This window comes from Musa acuminata, chromosome BXJ3-6 (assembly GCF_036884655.1).
Source record: "Musa acuminata AAA Group cultivar baxijiao chromosome BXJ3-6, Cavendish_Baxijiao_AAA, whole genome shotgun sequence".
Classification (NCBI taxonomy): Eukaryota; Viridiplantae; Streptophyta; class Magnoliopsida; order Zingiberales; family Musaceae; genus Musa; species Musa acuminata.
Window position 1 is genome coordinate 36,784,408 of NC_088354.1, and position 15,209 is coordinate 36,799,616.

The 15,209-nt window shown below is 37.8% G+C and overlaps 2 protein-coding genes across 5 annotated transcripts; both read right to left on the reverse strand.

Moving 5' to 3' along the window:
* Positions 1–35: 35 nt before the first annotated feature.
* Positions 36–9,375, reverse strand: LOC135641146 (probable zinc metalloprotease EGY1, chloroplastic). Of its 4 annotated transcripts, XM_065156236.1 has the most exons (10): positions 8,776–9,375; positions 6,642–7,106; positions 6,408–6,548; positions 5,527–5,628; positions 2,589–2,800; positions 1,729–1,779; positions 1,579–1,648; positions 982–1,050; positions 490–540; positions 36–395 (listed from the first exon to the last, which is right to left on the reverse strand). In XM_065156236.1, the coding sequence occupies exons 1-10, from the start codon at positions 9,091–9,093 to the stop codon at positions 237–239; spliced, it is 1,638 nt and encodes a 545-aa protein (XP_065012308.1). In that variant the 5' UTR covers positions 9,094–9,375; the 3' UTR covers positions 36–236. The 4 variants fall into 4 exon arrangements, with proteins under 4 accessions (XP_065012308.1, XP_065012310.1, XP_065012311.1 ...); XM_065156238.1 differs by lacking the exon at positions 1,729–1,779; XM_065156239.1 differs by lacking the exon at positions 982–1,050.
* Positions 9,376–9,745: 370 nt separating this feature from the next.
* Positions 9,746–12,321, reverse strand: LOC135640040 (plant cysteine oxidase 2-like). The gene is made up of 5 exons (XM_065154136.1): positions 11,782–12,321; positions 11,206–11,324; positions 10,815–10,953; positions 10,543–10,731; positions 9,746–10,001 (listed from the first exon to the last, which is right to left on the reverse strand). Exons 1-5 carry the CDS (start codon positions 12,011–12,013, stop codon positions 9,889–9,891), a joined length of 792 nt encoding a protein of 263 aa, XP_065010208.1. The 5' UTR covers positions 12,014–12,321; the 3' UTR covers positions 9,746–9,888.
* Positions 12,322–15,209: the final 2,888 nt, after the last annotated feature.

Below are 15,209 nucleotides of genomic sequence, written 5' to 3' on the forward strand. Positions count from 1 at the left end.
TGTCTTTTTATACTTTGATCGTGACCAACAGAATATTCAAGCAAAAAAAGTCATGCTTTTGATTGCTAAAATTATATTTTTGGCTTATGAAAGTGAATACAAATTGCGAAAAAGGAGATACAAAGGTTGAAAGGAGAAAGATTGGCATTACACGATATAAATAGTGTCAAAAAAGAAAAAACCACCTCATTTGTGTGTGAAATTGATTTTAGCCAAAAATTGGAGTTACAATTACCTCAAAACGAAGTCACAAGTCCTATGCCGAGCTCCTCTGCTAGCTCGTCCCACAATGGGAGGAGAGTCAATACAACAAGAATAATGGCGATTGTTACTGCTGTTCTCCTCCATGTTCCAACTTCCGACACATCATTCAAGCAAGGCTTCTCTGATGCCCTCTGCATTCAAGTGCACAATTTGCTAAGGAGAATTAGGGATGACAAAAATGGAGATGAGAGAAGGAACAAAAACATCATCCTCTATGAATCCCACCTGGCATATTAGAACGTACAAGCCCCAAGGAAGTGAAAGTGGTCCACCAAGCTACAAAAGAGAAGATCAGAATCAAGTTAGATGCATGATTTAGTCTAATTATATGAATGCCTTCAACAGAATTCATTCAGCATTATATGATTTCATTCTATTATATTCTTGATACTCTTCACAGTCAGGTGGAATTTGAATTAATTGGGGATATATATTTATAAACATGAGTTGGATGAGTTTTGAACACTATATCTTTTGTCTTGGTGATATCTTATTATTATTTTTTTTATCAGTGTCATTGCATCTCAATAAATGAGAAATGATCTATTGATTTACATTCTTAACAACGATGATTCAAAATCCTTACAAAGATAGTTGAGAAGGTCAAATAGAGTGCAGCTATTCTACTGAACCAGATAAAAACCATAAGATAGCTCAAGGCTACAAGAACACATCGACAACTGAAAAATGATTAAAGGAAAATGACAAGAATCATACCACACCGAGACCAAGCAAGGAGTATGTGGCCAAGCCAAAGCCAAACAATGTGTTTTTACCAAATGCACCCTGTAAGAGATGTGGTGAAGTTATGCCACCAAGGGAGAGAGAAAAATGCAGTTTCTAGAAAATCACACAACATAGAGTAAGAGAAGACAACTGAAAAATGGACTGTATCAAACTTTTACGATGGAACAAATGCAAACAAGACAATCCAAGCAGCTGACAATCAAAATGGCCCACCAAATAGAAATGTAATACAAACACGAAATCATCGAATGGTGGATAAATTAAAAAGAACCATATCTTGACATGGGCAAAGTAACAAATGCCACAAATAGAGTTCAGATTTGAAGATAGTAAGAGTTCACTCATGTCCTATAAAATCCTTAATATGTTTCAAAGCTCTAAGTGGCTTCCCAATCCACCAAATTTGTGAACAAGTTTCTAGGGTTGAAGCATTCTCAATATACAGAGATATATAGAACAAGTACTCAGAACCAACTTAAAAGTGAGAAGAAATGGAGCACCTCTTATATACTAATGAAGCTGTTATTAATTGTATATATTTTAGGCATTCCAGATGACAACTTGTACCTGTATAGCTCTTCCACCATCAAGGCAGCCCACAGGAAGCATATTGAAAGCTGAAGTAGTCAAACCACACCTTTAATAACCAAACAAAGGATTAGTACCCACAAATATCTATGATGAAAGACAGTAAATGAAAATTGTAGGATGCTTCACCAGCCAGCAATTACGAGGGGGTGGATTGAAACATTAGCGGCATGCATAGCTCTGTAAACTCATAGTAGATATATGTTAGTTATATACTGACATTGTAGAGCAAAGAAGATAATCCATAAGAGAAAAACAACTTCATTTTTTGTTAAACCTGACTCTCTGAACTTGGAATAGTTAAATGACATTTTAGAAATTCATTTAGAAAGGCAAATAAAGAAAGCAACTGCTACAATACACCTCTGTGATTATAGAGAGCTCTAGCTACTCGTAAGGCTGTAGGTATTAAGTACCTTAGAGAACAGTCAGGCAGTTTCTAATTACATTAGCGACCACATTCAAACTGGCATCAAATCAAGAAGAAACAACAGAGAGGGGGAGGTGGGCAGGGAGGAGAACAAAGGCAAGAGGCCCGCCTCAATAAAATTAGATATGTTAACAATGTTTCAAGGTCCAAACATGGTACCTTTTCCTTTGACCTCTTCCATACGAAACAGGGGACCAAACAATAGCCTAACCCTGGTTGGACCAAGAGGCACCATTTAATGGAGTATTGGGATGAACAGAAGCAAAAAGATATGTTAAAGAAGCAAACAACTAACAACCAGAAAAAAACTGTGCAGTCATGGCAGCAATCGGGTAGATTAAGAGATGACACAAAAAGAGAATAGGAATTTACGGTGACCCAATCAATTATGTAACAATATGTGCACTGTAGGTGGGTGAAAAAAAATTCAATTCAGGGCACGCTTTCATAAGAGATACTTTTAAGAGGGTCATTCTGCATTCTGTAACCAACTTAACCAATATCTTTTCTTTTTCTATAAATATAAGATTGCATCAAGATCAAAAGGGAAAAAGCTTACGTGTAACCAAGAGTGGCTCTGCTGATGAGTCCAAGAAGCAGTGAGCCCTGAAATAGCATACTAGGGACTTGCACCAGATCTCCTGCTGCAGCATTATTTGAGGACAACAACAAGCCAACAAAAAACATTGAAAAGGAAAGTGCAGCACCGGCCAATGGACCCGCCATTGAGATGTCAACCTTCGTCCTTCGATCAGGAAGAATAGATTTGAACTACAGGAGTTAATAGTGAAATATGAGCAATATGAGATCAACCTATTTCATTACATGCTATATATAAAGTTAGAAACAAAGCTAGGTGTAAATATAACATTGCTGCACAATGAAAGAAGAAACTACAAAAGTGTGACATGAATTATTAGCAATCCTTATTGTTCTGAAAGTAATTTTCACTTGAATTTCTGTAAACACTGAGAATACGAAGACTAAACCAGTAAATTTAGGCCATATTGGTTGAAAATCATGACTAAACCAGAATCTCTGACACCATTTGATGGAGGACAATTAGCAAAACAGCAGCTTTGGTACATTTTGTTGAAACTTAGGCCATAAACACACAATTAAACCAAAAAAATACAGCTGTGCATATTTTTTGTTCATCATCAAGGAAACTTGTTGAAACACAAAAAAAAACTGCACTGCAACAATAGGTTAGGATAAGGACATGCTAATGCAGGTTACTAGGGCCTTGTAGAAGGCTAAATAGTGAGATTTCAGGTTAAACAAAGTCCACATTATGGTATTTTAAAGTCTAAAAGGCAGTTTGCTACTTCACAACTTCAAATGGAAAAACACTTGGACCAGTGTAATCAGTGGATTGTATAGTCTCACATATGGGCTACAGTTTGGATAGGAAACCAAGACGAAAAGCCCCTCAAGGAAGCAGCCACCATTTAGGCCCATTAAGTGAATGCTCCACAAATAAGCCCCTCGACTAACTATGATCGTAAAACATTCCCTTTGGTTTATAGAATGACATATGACTCGAAACTAGACATAAACTGCACCTAAAAAAGAAGCTATGAATACAGAATCAAAACCTGCACTAAAAGGAATCTAGTTATGACCTAAAAAGCTTGAGTTTATTAATGTCATTATGCTTTTGCGTCATATCTACATATATACAAGTCAAAGAAGCAATGCAAGAGGCAAACTAATGTCAGTGAGCAGAAGTACTTATACAGCAATAAGCTGCTAGCATGTGCATACTCATTAACAAGAGGCAATGCAGGAGGCAAACTAATGTCAGTGAACAAACAATAAACTTGTGGTGTTAATTAACACTACAGATTGAGATTCCTTACAGAGGAAAACCAAGTAATCTCACTTGGAATATTCAGATACTGAGTGAAAAAAAGGAATCGAAGCAGTGTCACCAACATTTGGGATGTCCATAAGAGAACTCTTAAACCAAACTATTGGATAATAGGTCCTTGGCTTTCTTAGATACATAGCACCAACATTCAGAAAAAATATAAATTCTCTCCTCCAGGCCTAATAAACTAAAGCAGTGTCAATGGGAAACAGTTCTAACAAGTAATACTATGTTTTGATGACAAACAAGTACCAACTTTCATTGATGAATCTAAAAATATGAACTTTTCTATGTTGATGGACTTATGATAATTTCAGTTCCCAAACAGGATAGATACTAATAGGAAAGATCTGAACACCAGTAATGTTCAAGTTCTTGAGGTATGAAAAAAAAAACGCATTTTGACTCCTGATACTTTAGAGTTTAAACGTTCGTATCCCTTCATGTGACTTCATTATCTTCTTTTCTTCTCAAATAAATATGGTACTACAAGTCTACAACAACAACAATAAAACTGTAAGTTCAAACTATTTGGGGTCGGCTACATAGATCTTTTGCCGTCATTGAGATCGATAAAAAGTCATATGTTTAGTTAAGTTCAGATTACTTATATCTTTCTTTATAGTTTCTATTAAAGTCTTTTTAGGTCTTCCTCTGCCTCTTCTCATACCACTAACATTAATCATTTCACTTCTTTTGACTACGACATCCGGAGATCTCCTAGGCACATGCTCATACTATTTTAAACGATTTTCTCTCATTTTATCTTCTATCGAAACGATACTTAGTTGTTCACGAATAAAAATAATTCTTAGATGAAACACATTAATGGAGGAAAATATTGATAACAATTAAGAATATTGTAGTATAATCATAGGAAAGCAACCCCACTTTTCATTGAGTACACCAAATTTACTAATAGGAGGAGCTTTATGAATTCCACATATAGCAGTAAAGCTCGAAGGAAATATAAAGATGCAAAGTAGTTTGGGCAAGATATGCTTAGAAGACTGAAGAAGTCATGATAATGAAATTGAATAGTTATCATGAAATGCCATAGGCAAAGCAGAAAACAAGCTGGACTCATAAAGCTGGAGATTTTTTAGCCAGATGAATATATGAAAACCAAGTAGGTCATGCTTCGACGTCAACAATTAAGACCTAGAGTCAGGATCAGTCCATTATCCAGAGTTTTGAGCAAAAATAAAAAGGAATAAGAGAATGATAGCTGTATGTTCAACATGTTTATGGGTAAATATGAACCAAGTTTTATGTATACTACAATAGAGTTTGAAAAGGATTTTGTGGAAAATACCTTTCGGTATGTAGTGGTGATTGTCTATAAGAAGATGGAAACACTTGCAGTTCTAACCTTTTTATTAAGAAGGATTATACATGATTATCACCTTGAATATTTGATTAATATTTCTAAACCACCATAATACAAGAAACACCCAGATAACTAATATAGACATCTTAGGAGTCCAAATCACGTAAACAGTAACTAGTTTACAGATACAACATAACTAGAACTTTCTTGATAATATATATAATTTTGAGAAACAAATTTAGAAATCCACAACACAATTTATTATGATTCCTTCAAAATGTTGATTATGCCCACCTGAGTAATTGCTCCAAAGCTGCCAAGGGTAATGTTCGGAATCAAGAAAGGAATCCCCAATTTCACTTTCTTTGGAAATGCCGCTAAAAAATGTCCAACCTCCTGCAGAGGATAATAAGATTAATCAGCATAAGTATAATTATCCTAACATGAAGTTTAAGAGATATGCCATTTAAACATGAAAATGACTAAAGATGCATTCAAATTGCACAATAGAGAACAAAGAATTTTCTATTCAAGCTTTCCATGGTTTTTGGTATGACAAAACACAACGTAAACCACATACCTCATAAGCTAGAAATATGATAAGAATATAGGCTGAAAAAAGTGCAATTTGTCTCTATAGTTCAATGAAACCTAACAGAATAACAAAACATGATCACTACCTCCAGTAGCAATGCAAGTAAGACTGAACACTTCCAGCCACATACAAATCAACAACACATGCTTGTGCTGTAAAAAGCTCATCTGAGCAAACACCACAGAGCCTAACTTTCATAGTGTTCAGAGACTCCTATGAGTAGATACATTCACATCCTGTTCTTCAGGCAGTTGTCATTATAACAAATATAATAATAATAACAAATAATTAGTTTATTTTGATTTTTGAATCAGGGAATCACCGTTATATGTATGTTTATGTACAAGCTCAACTTATGATCCTCAAGTTCCCAAGAGATAATACACAATTATTGACATTGTGAACAAAACACAAACAGCTGCATTTTGTTGAAAGAAAATATGGTAGTGTAATATGTTACTCTCCTGATCTCTTCAATTAATCAACAATCATCACAATAGAATGATTAAAAAGTAATAAAGTTGATAATTTTCTTTCGGAATGAAATAATGCTTAATCGCATGTGGGAAACTTTAGTTACATGAAATAGCTGAACACCAAGGACACCATATGCCAGCGGTAAAGCAGAATCCACAAAGGGGTACAGAAGCTGCATATCAGGTGGTTCAGTAGCATTTGGATCGGTAAAGTACTTGACTACCTCGGGTGGAAGAGTGTTTATCTGTGCAACGCAACACTTGGGATAGTGATGCTCCAAAAGTTGATAAAAAAAGAACCTCACACATAAGTGCTCGAACTTTCAAGCGTAATGTACCTGAGATGCAATTCCTAGCTCTACACAGGAGCCAATAGTTAGCACAAAGAGAAGGAGAGCAATAACATATTGCCATAGTGTAGTGGGTCCTGGCTCAGAAACTTCTTTCCGCAGCAAACCAAAACTTACACGTGGCCCACCACGTGGGTCTAGTCCTTCCGAGTTGGGCTCCTCTACCATAAATAGATTGTACTTGTCCCCAGTAACTTCATGGAGGTGCCGCTGAAGTTTGGCAAAAACATTTTCTCTTTTTCCCCGCAGGTTGCCAAGAAACAGGATACCTTCCCCAAGGTCCCCAAATGGTTCCTCTCTGGTGACCCAAAAAGTTGAGTAGCCAAAAAGTTTTTCTTTAATGAGCTTCACATCAGATGGATCCACCTTCTCTGGTCCAAGCAGTTCCAGAAGCTTGAAAGAATCAACTTGAAAGCTACTATAAACTTGTTCTCCCGAGGATATACTGGGTGTCTGGAAAGATATCAAGAATAAGTAAATATCAAAAAGTCAAAAGCAACAAGAAAACAATCATACATTCTGAGAAAACTTACGTAGAAAAGACATTACAAATTACCCATCTATGTCATCTATAGAATTAGCATTAGGATAGCTAACGTGAAGCATGGATCAATCATAGTTCCACAAATTACAGCAGTGTCATCTTTAGGCCACAATTGTGAGTTCACCCCAGGTGTATAGAGTTTTATTGTACTACGACCAGTAAGGATCTACCAAAAAATATCGACCAAAGACATTCCAAGTATCTTTAACTAGCTAAGTATGTTGATAGCCACATGCCATCTCCCTAATCCAAAGGTACATTGTGTCAGGACTCATAAAGAACAACTCAAGATAACCGCCATCTAATCTTAGTGACCAGTCTGTGAAACAGTTAAACCTACAGAAAGCATATTCTCAGAAGTCAAAATCATAGTGTGCTCTGTTACTATGTGTTGTACATAAATATCCTGCATTTGAGAAGTCTCTGAGTCTAACATTATGGACCTTTCAGACAACAAGCATCTGGCTTAATACTGTGGTCTCTCTTCCCCGATATTAGTCATACCATATGATGTGCAAATACGACTGGATAGATAGAGAAGTAACACTCCATTGTATGAACACATTATCTGTGTCTTGTGCTTACTTGGTAAATTACACTTCTAATATAAACTGTAGAAGACCATGTAAGACTAAAGCCAGAAACTGTCAAGGTTTGGTGGAGTAGTCAAAATTGTATCAATAAACCCATTGTCCTTGATACCATGAAAATTTGAAACTAAACTGCAAAAGTGATTTTCGGGCAATAGTTAATGCATCAAATGTTTAATAGTATTGTCCTGTAGCTCAATATAACAGGCACAGTATCTTCGTTAATATACCACTATGTATCTAATTCATGAATTAAAAGAGTGCTATAGGTACTGTATTTTTTTAGTCTGCCATAAGAGATTTCATATTAAATGTCATGTTCCAAAATAGTTCACAATCATGGTTAACTAACAGCAAAGAGAGGCATACAGAATTTTGATTCTGACAAAGCACTGCTCTAGAATGACACATATCATTTATAGGAATTAGCTAAGGGCTACCTATAAATTTAGACTACAAACAGCATTAACTAAAAGAAAATACCTTTAATATGCTTTTAAAATATACAATCTAGCATCTTGCACTAAGCATCATTCATTTCTCCTTTTCTTTTATATGATTCAAATTTATAAAGTTCAACAACTAATTAATATCCTATTTTTCTAGTTCATTTTAGCCCTTTGCTAATAGACCTCCCAAAAAAACATGGCCAGTTTAAGGCATTACAATGATTCACTTTACCTACATTTTAGTCGATATAATTCAAAAAAAAAAAATCAATGATAAATGTAATGCTGCGATGGAAAATAATGATAACCAAAAGGGTTATCCATGCATCTTCTAAAATTTAAAAATGGAAAAGTACTTTAATGTAGATTGATGCTTGATAAATGTACGTTTGCGTTTGAAAAAAATATATTATCGTCCAAAGTGATAAACTAATTGGTCAAAAGACCATTTGAAAAAAGAAGAAACATTTCAATCAACTTATTTGGCTTATTTATCGCATAAGTCAATGAGAATCGAAGAAACAGTGAAACTGGTGTACCCTAGAAGGAAACGAAGTCTGGGTCGGCTCCGAGTTCAGGTCCTCGTCGGCAGCAATCTGCTCCACTTCTTCAGTCGACTTACTACTCGGCCCCTTCTCTTCACTGCCGCCATCGTTCCCATTTATAGAGAAGCACATAATCCCATCAAAGCGCCTCCTAATTCTCCACTCTTGTACTCTCTTCCTGCACAAAAAGCACAGCTCTCCCGGACTCACCCGCTCCATAACCGAATACCTCTCTCTGCATCTCCCGCCGGGGGCTAACTGGCGGGGCCGCAAGCTCGGATTGAAGAAACAAGAGCTCGGCAGGGTTCCCATGGATGCTCCAATTCCTCCGAAGCGGACGACGACGAAGACCTACGAATCAGCAAGACGGGAGATCGGGGGGGTGGGAAGCGCTCATTGGATGACGAATTCGAGGGATTTGGGGGTTCCGAATTGCTAGGGTTTCGTCAGGGTTTCCGGATTCGCTTCGAATTCTTGTGGGTCGCAGAGGATGAGGATGAGGAGACCGGAGCAGCTCGAAGCCCGTCCAAATCGTGATTCCCCCGCTGCAGCGATACGTCCAGGGAGATCAAGATAGGGGTCGGAAAGAGTGCTGTGAGATCTTCCATCACCGTCCATTTAGTCGATGCACGTGTGTTCCTCAACCGATCATTTATTGGACATACACACGTGGAAGTCTTTGATTGGTCGACTGCTTTTGGTTTGGGCTCAGCTGACCGTATCTAAAGATTTTTGTGTGCGTTGCCATCACGTGAAACTTATTTTTGATGTTCTCAGAATAATCACAAATAATATAGTTTGTGGCTTTCAGAAATAGAATTACACATACAAAATATTCCTCCCAGAATAAATTATTTTCATGCTTTTTCCTCTAAATTAAAGTTAGAGGCTAAATGTTATACTTAATATTAATCCACTTTTATTAATTATTACCTATATTATTTCTACAATCATGTATCAAATCTTTTGCAACGAAAAACAATTATATTATGATATCAACCCAAAAACAATTATAACTTTACACATCAGACACACAAGGAAAACCACCAAAGAGAAGGAAAAGGAGAGTCAATGTCATGGCTGATCTAAAACTTGTTAGAACTGGTGTCAACCATCGATGACTTGTGGGCCGAGATATTCCACACCATCCATCTTCAAATCCTCTGAAATATCGATTTCTTCCAACCATCCCAGACAATGATCCTTGACTCCATTTTCATCTGAAAAGTGTTCACCAAACTCGGTCAGTGAATGAACAGAAATTATTGGCTCGTGAATCATCAAACTAAGAACTACTTTTATATGTAGTTTTTGTTGAAGTAAATGGTTCTAACATATTCAAACTGCTAATCCAGCAGTATTCTTGATGTCTCATAGCTAGGAATAGGATGCCAGTCTTCTTCACCAAGAAGATTCATACTGAATAAATCTTGAAGTCCAGGATAATAAATACATTGATAACAAATGATAGCTCTGAATGAAGTCAGTATTACGGCACCATGCAGCCAAAGTAGCACACGGTTTTCGGTATTTTATAGAGAAGCTATCTGGGATTCAATGGGCTACATAGAGACAACTACTAAATTCATAAATGTCTCTCCAGGATGAAGTTTAATTTCATTATGAATCTACCTAATTGCTTGGCAATACTAATCATGGAAGTAAGGAGCAACTATGAAGCATATCAGAAGAAACAAGCACGGAGTATACGACATGGATACAAGGCAGAAAGACTCGAGGCAACACATGGAAACTGCTTACCGGGATAGTCGCGATAGTATGTAATGTCACGGTCGTCTTCTCTCGAGTAAGGTGGTCCTAGAACATCGAGCACAGCGCACGGTGTGATGGCTGTGAAGGAATGGATGTTACCTCCAGTTGTTGGATAAAGAATTGAAGTGTCGCAAGGAGCGGTGAAATCAGAATCCACTACCAACTTTGCCGGTCTCACTGCAACACATAGCTTACATTATAAGGCAATGAACTGAAAGATATGTGACATGAAAGAAATCAGAGAGAGACAGAGAGCTCACACTTAGCTGAGGGTGTAGAATCAAGCCAGTCATAAGATCTTATATGCATCGACCCCAGGAGCAGTTTGCTGAAGACAGTCATCCCAGGGTGGTCATGAAGAGGAATCACTGCAGATGGGGGCAAGAAGAATATACACATCTGCAAAGGAAAAGAACATTTTCAACAAGAGTGTGTTAAGCAATTATGTTCATTCTATCAATATTTAAGGCTCCAATCAATGCTTCCACGACTCGAATCCTAATATCTAAGGTTGCTAATAGAAATTTTACCATCATATCAAGACGCACCTCAAGGCACAGTTCTTGCAAATTAAACGTTTCTTGCTTGGGATACAATTTTTAAGAAAGCAAAGCATGTCTCTGGTAACAATTCTATTTTCTCAAGTCTTACCGAAAAGTTTCGGCACTTGTATATCGTGGAATATGTGATCCTTGCTCCTTTGGAAGAACTTTTGGCCTTAAAGAAGAGTACATCTGTGCTTAGGCCGACATCTTCTGGTCTCATTTTATCTGGAGATAAAACATCAGAAGGTTAGTATATATAGCTGATCTCAGGTAAGAGAGAACAGTGTGTAACAAGATTATGCAATTCACGTAATAAGACCGTAAATTAGCATGTATTACTAGATCAAGGAATAGTGTGATTCAACCAAAAATCCAGCCCCATGGATCTCATCCATGAAGCAAAAAATGACTCGATGCCTGAACAACTGGAGTTTGGATTCAGAAGAAAGCAAAAGCAAAGACCTATGTATTAGGCCAAACAAATACACAGTGAGATTGGACTGCAGATGTAAGCAAAACAGAGCACGGCAAGATGCTGTAGGTATCACTACAGATTGGTAAAAGAACAATTAGTCACAGATCGAATCTATTGACAAGACTCGTCTTAAACGAAACCGAGCAGTTCGATCGAAACGAATTCGCTCAAAGCGATCCAAAGAGGAGGGTTCCCGGAGGAGGATACCTAAGAGAAGCTGCAGCATTTGGACGTCGGCAGGCTCGGGCACCGTGCCGGGACCCTTGAACACCGTCTTGCAGGCCAAGAACAGCCGCTGGATCGCGGTGGAGGTGGCCTGCACCCGCCGCCGTGTCCGCCTGCTACACCCGCGCTTCCTCACCAGTCTCCCTGCATTCCTCTTCGCTCCCGCCGCTCGCTTCTCCTCCTCCCCATTTCTCGCCTCTACTTGCACTTTCATCCGTACCGCGGAAACTCTCTCCAAGACGCAATTTTTCGCACTCAGCACTTCGACTCCGACACCGCGACCCCCCAAGATTCCAACTTTATCGGCTCCGACGATCCAATATCGCAGGAAAAACGAGAAAATGCCGTTCTTGGAGCGATTAATCTCAGAACAAGGATCGCAGCGGAAAAAATATATAGAATTTTGGCGAGAGGAAGGGGGAGGCAGGGAGCGGACATATAAACGTGGGAAGGGAACAGCAAAACCGCGGGCCACTGAAGGAGAAAACCGGACTCCGAGGCATGAAGGGAGAGCAATAGCCCTATAGGTTGGCGAAGGGAAGGCGATTTAACTATACCGCTTGTTTTCCAGTCCTCTCCGCGGCTCCGCCCATGTTGTTGGCTTCCCCTCCTTCCCGAGACGGCCTTCCCCCTCAAGCAACCGTAATGCTGCATTAAAAGTACCGAAACGCCCGTGAGTGAGTAACTCTACGGAAATCTCCACAGAAACTGATGACGTTCATAACCCGACTTAAGCCATGACCGACGACACCGCACCGCTCCGCAAAAGCGGCCCCCCCTTCCACGCGCTGCATTCGTTACATAAGTTGTTTGCTCTGTCGTCACCCGTGTAGGCAGTTCCTGGCGTCCACTTATGTTTTGCGGCCACTTTGTCAAACACATCATCGAGCTCAACTTTGCTCGTGTCTCGCGGTGTTCGATAAAATGAGTGATGTACTACTAAACATAGCATCGTCAGGTCATTTGATGATAGTCATCCAATTGTTCTTATCGTACACTAATGATAATAGAAAGCTTAATAATATTCCGCATGTACAAACATACATTTCAAGTTCTTAACCAACATAGGGACAAAAAAATGTCATGTCCAATCTACCGTTTGCGAAGCGATCCTGCGGGATGATTGGTGGTTGGGAGGTCGCACAAGTAACCGCCACGTGTGATGTTAGGGAGGCGAGTCAACACGCGCACGACTCGATCGAAGTGGGGGCCCACCTCAACCTGCTGCGGTGGGGACGGCGTGGTTTCCATCAAATCTGCGGTCGTGAGTTTGGGCTCTTCCACCGTTAGTGCACGTGACGGTCACGATCGGAGTACGGCCACGCGGCGTAAAACCCATTCCTATGGCGACGCGTCCGGCAACAGGAGTTGTCGGGACACGTGGGGAGCTCGTGTTGAACGCTGTGGTCACGATCCAACCACGTGATTTGGGACCCACAGTAACGCACGAAGGAACTCGAAAACTGCATGTAGAGTTACGTGGAGGACAAAATAGCATGCACCAAAAACTGTGAGCTGTAGACGTGGATAACGTGGGAGGTGCCGATCTGGCACAGTCGCATGATCTTTTAAAACACACATGCATCGTACGTAATTATTATTTTATTACTGACTTTTCTTTTTTTAAAGGTATAAATAGGAAGACCTGTAAAATTAGCGAAAATATTAGTACCAGTTATTCCCACAGGGATGATTTAGATGCAACTATGATCTCTTTTTTTTTATGTTTATCACAGATAGATTAGTATTGAAAATACTGAATCAAACGAATCAAGATCTTACAAGAGTATGCTAGATAAAATCTTTCCGATACTTAAATTAGTAAATGATCTGAAAGAACTTGATAAGTATCGAGTCTATTAAAAATTAATGATGACGTACTAAGTATTTATAGCATCATGGTGATCATGGAATTCAAAGAAGTTGATGTGTATTAGAATTATTAAGTGTATCCTTTCAATTGTGAATTCATTGAATCTGGAAATCACTATATTTCAATTACATCCTTTCACTTCCCTACTATGTCACCTACTTTGTGGATTGAGTACTTTATTATTATTATTATTATTATTATTATTATTATTATTATTATTATTATTATTATTATTATTATTATTATTATTATTATTATATGTACATGTATATTAAATTGCTTGATATTAATGATAATTAACAATGATTAGTCTGAATTTTTTTAGTGGATGTTAATGGAAGGAACACAAGTAAGGGACTTTAATATGTCAAAAGACTTATGTGTTATATAAAAATCTAAAAGAGCAAATTTGTTCTCTTTCAAGATTATAGCCCTTTTTCATCCATAAACCATGAAACAAAATTACAAATTATTATATTAACTACAAGGGCTTCTTTCAAAAGAGAGTGCCCCAACTGGGGATAATAATAAAATGGTAGGGGTCATGATTGATATGGCTCCAAGCATCATCTTTTTGTTTTTAGCTTGAGGACTAAGGTTACCTATTTTTGTATCTATAATCATTTTTCTTTCACTTGATCTAGTAGATTTCGATAGAAATTGTGAGACACAGGAGTTCCATAAGCACAGGCAAAGTTTGTCATTCTTGCAGACTCACACCATATACAATATATCCCATCATCAGACAAACACTTCCCTGTGTTGCTTATGGGAAGCAATTGTTTGTAGATAGTCGGAGGGGAAGAAGTGGTTTGAATGGCTTTTGCAGCTCAACAATCTTGTGGAGGACAGAGTGGTTTATAGTCCTGCAGTTGTTTTTGGCAATACTGTGTGTCAATGTGTCGTCGGAAGGATAATAGGATTCCTCCATCCCTGGCTGTATCCGTAGTTGCAAGTTGATGCCTGCAGTAGACTTTGGCAGTCTTGTGCTGCGAGTCACATGTTCAAGGAGAAAGTAGCCTCCTTATTGATGTTAGCTGTTGGCCACAAGCTCTTGTTTCTGGTCATTTATGCCTTGCTAAGAACTCTTAATATGTAATACACATACAAAAGGTAAGAGAAAATAGAAATATTTATCATCTATGATTATCATCTAAACATGTCAAGGCATAAATACAATATCTATATGATTAGAAAAAATTAAAGAATTATTACTCATATATTTAGAGAAAAAATAGTACAAGCTAATCGATTTGCGACTTATGATCGTAACACCAAATCATCTCGGAGGATCGAAGAATAACCTTCTTAGTTTCTTTATTCACTTTGTTGTAATGCAAAAGTATACTTTTCATTCAGATTATTAAAATTTAGTTTTTTTTATTTTAAAAATAGAAAATATATAATGAAGAAAATAAAAAATATACTAAAAATTAAAAAAAGAGACCCTTTGGCTATTAAGTGGGGATATCCAAAATACAAATAAACTATATTCAATATAATCAATAATGTTACAAACTTAATATTTTGGGAAATG

What these genes read in the sequence shown, in the direction of transcription:
- LOC135641146 (XM_065156236.1), bottom strand. Translation starts at nt 9,093, where the DNA reads ATGGGAACCCTGCCGAGCTCTTGTTTCTTCAATCCGAGCTTGCGGCCC. An exon ending in GCTTTGGAGCAATTACTCAG is followed by an intron (nt 2,801 to 5,526) that starts GTGGGCATAATC and finishes TAACTCCTGTAG; the next exon opens with TTCAAATCTATTCTTCCTGA. An exon ending in CCCCTCGTAATTGCTGGCTG is followed by an intron (nt 1,649 to 1,728) that starts GTGAAGCATCCT and finishes TGGTTATTAAAG; the next exon opens with GTGTGGTTTGACTACTTCAG.
- LOC135640040 (XM_065154136.1), bottom strand. Translation starts at nt 12,013, where the DNA reads ATGAAAGTGCAAGTAGAGGCGAGAAATGGGGAGGAGGAGAAGCGAGCG. An exon ending in AATGCTGCAGCTTCTCTTAG is followed by an intron (nt 11,325 to 11,781) that starts GTATCCTCCTCC and finishes TTTTATCTCCAG; the next exon opens with ATAAAATGAGACCAGAAGAT. An exon ending in TTCTACACCCTCAGCTAAGT is followed by an intron (nt 10,732 to 10,814) that starts GTGAGCTCTCTG and finishes TATGTGTTGCAG; the next exon opens with TGAGACCGGCAAAGTTGGTA.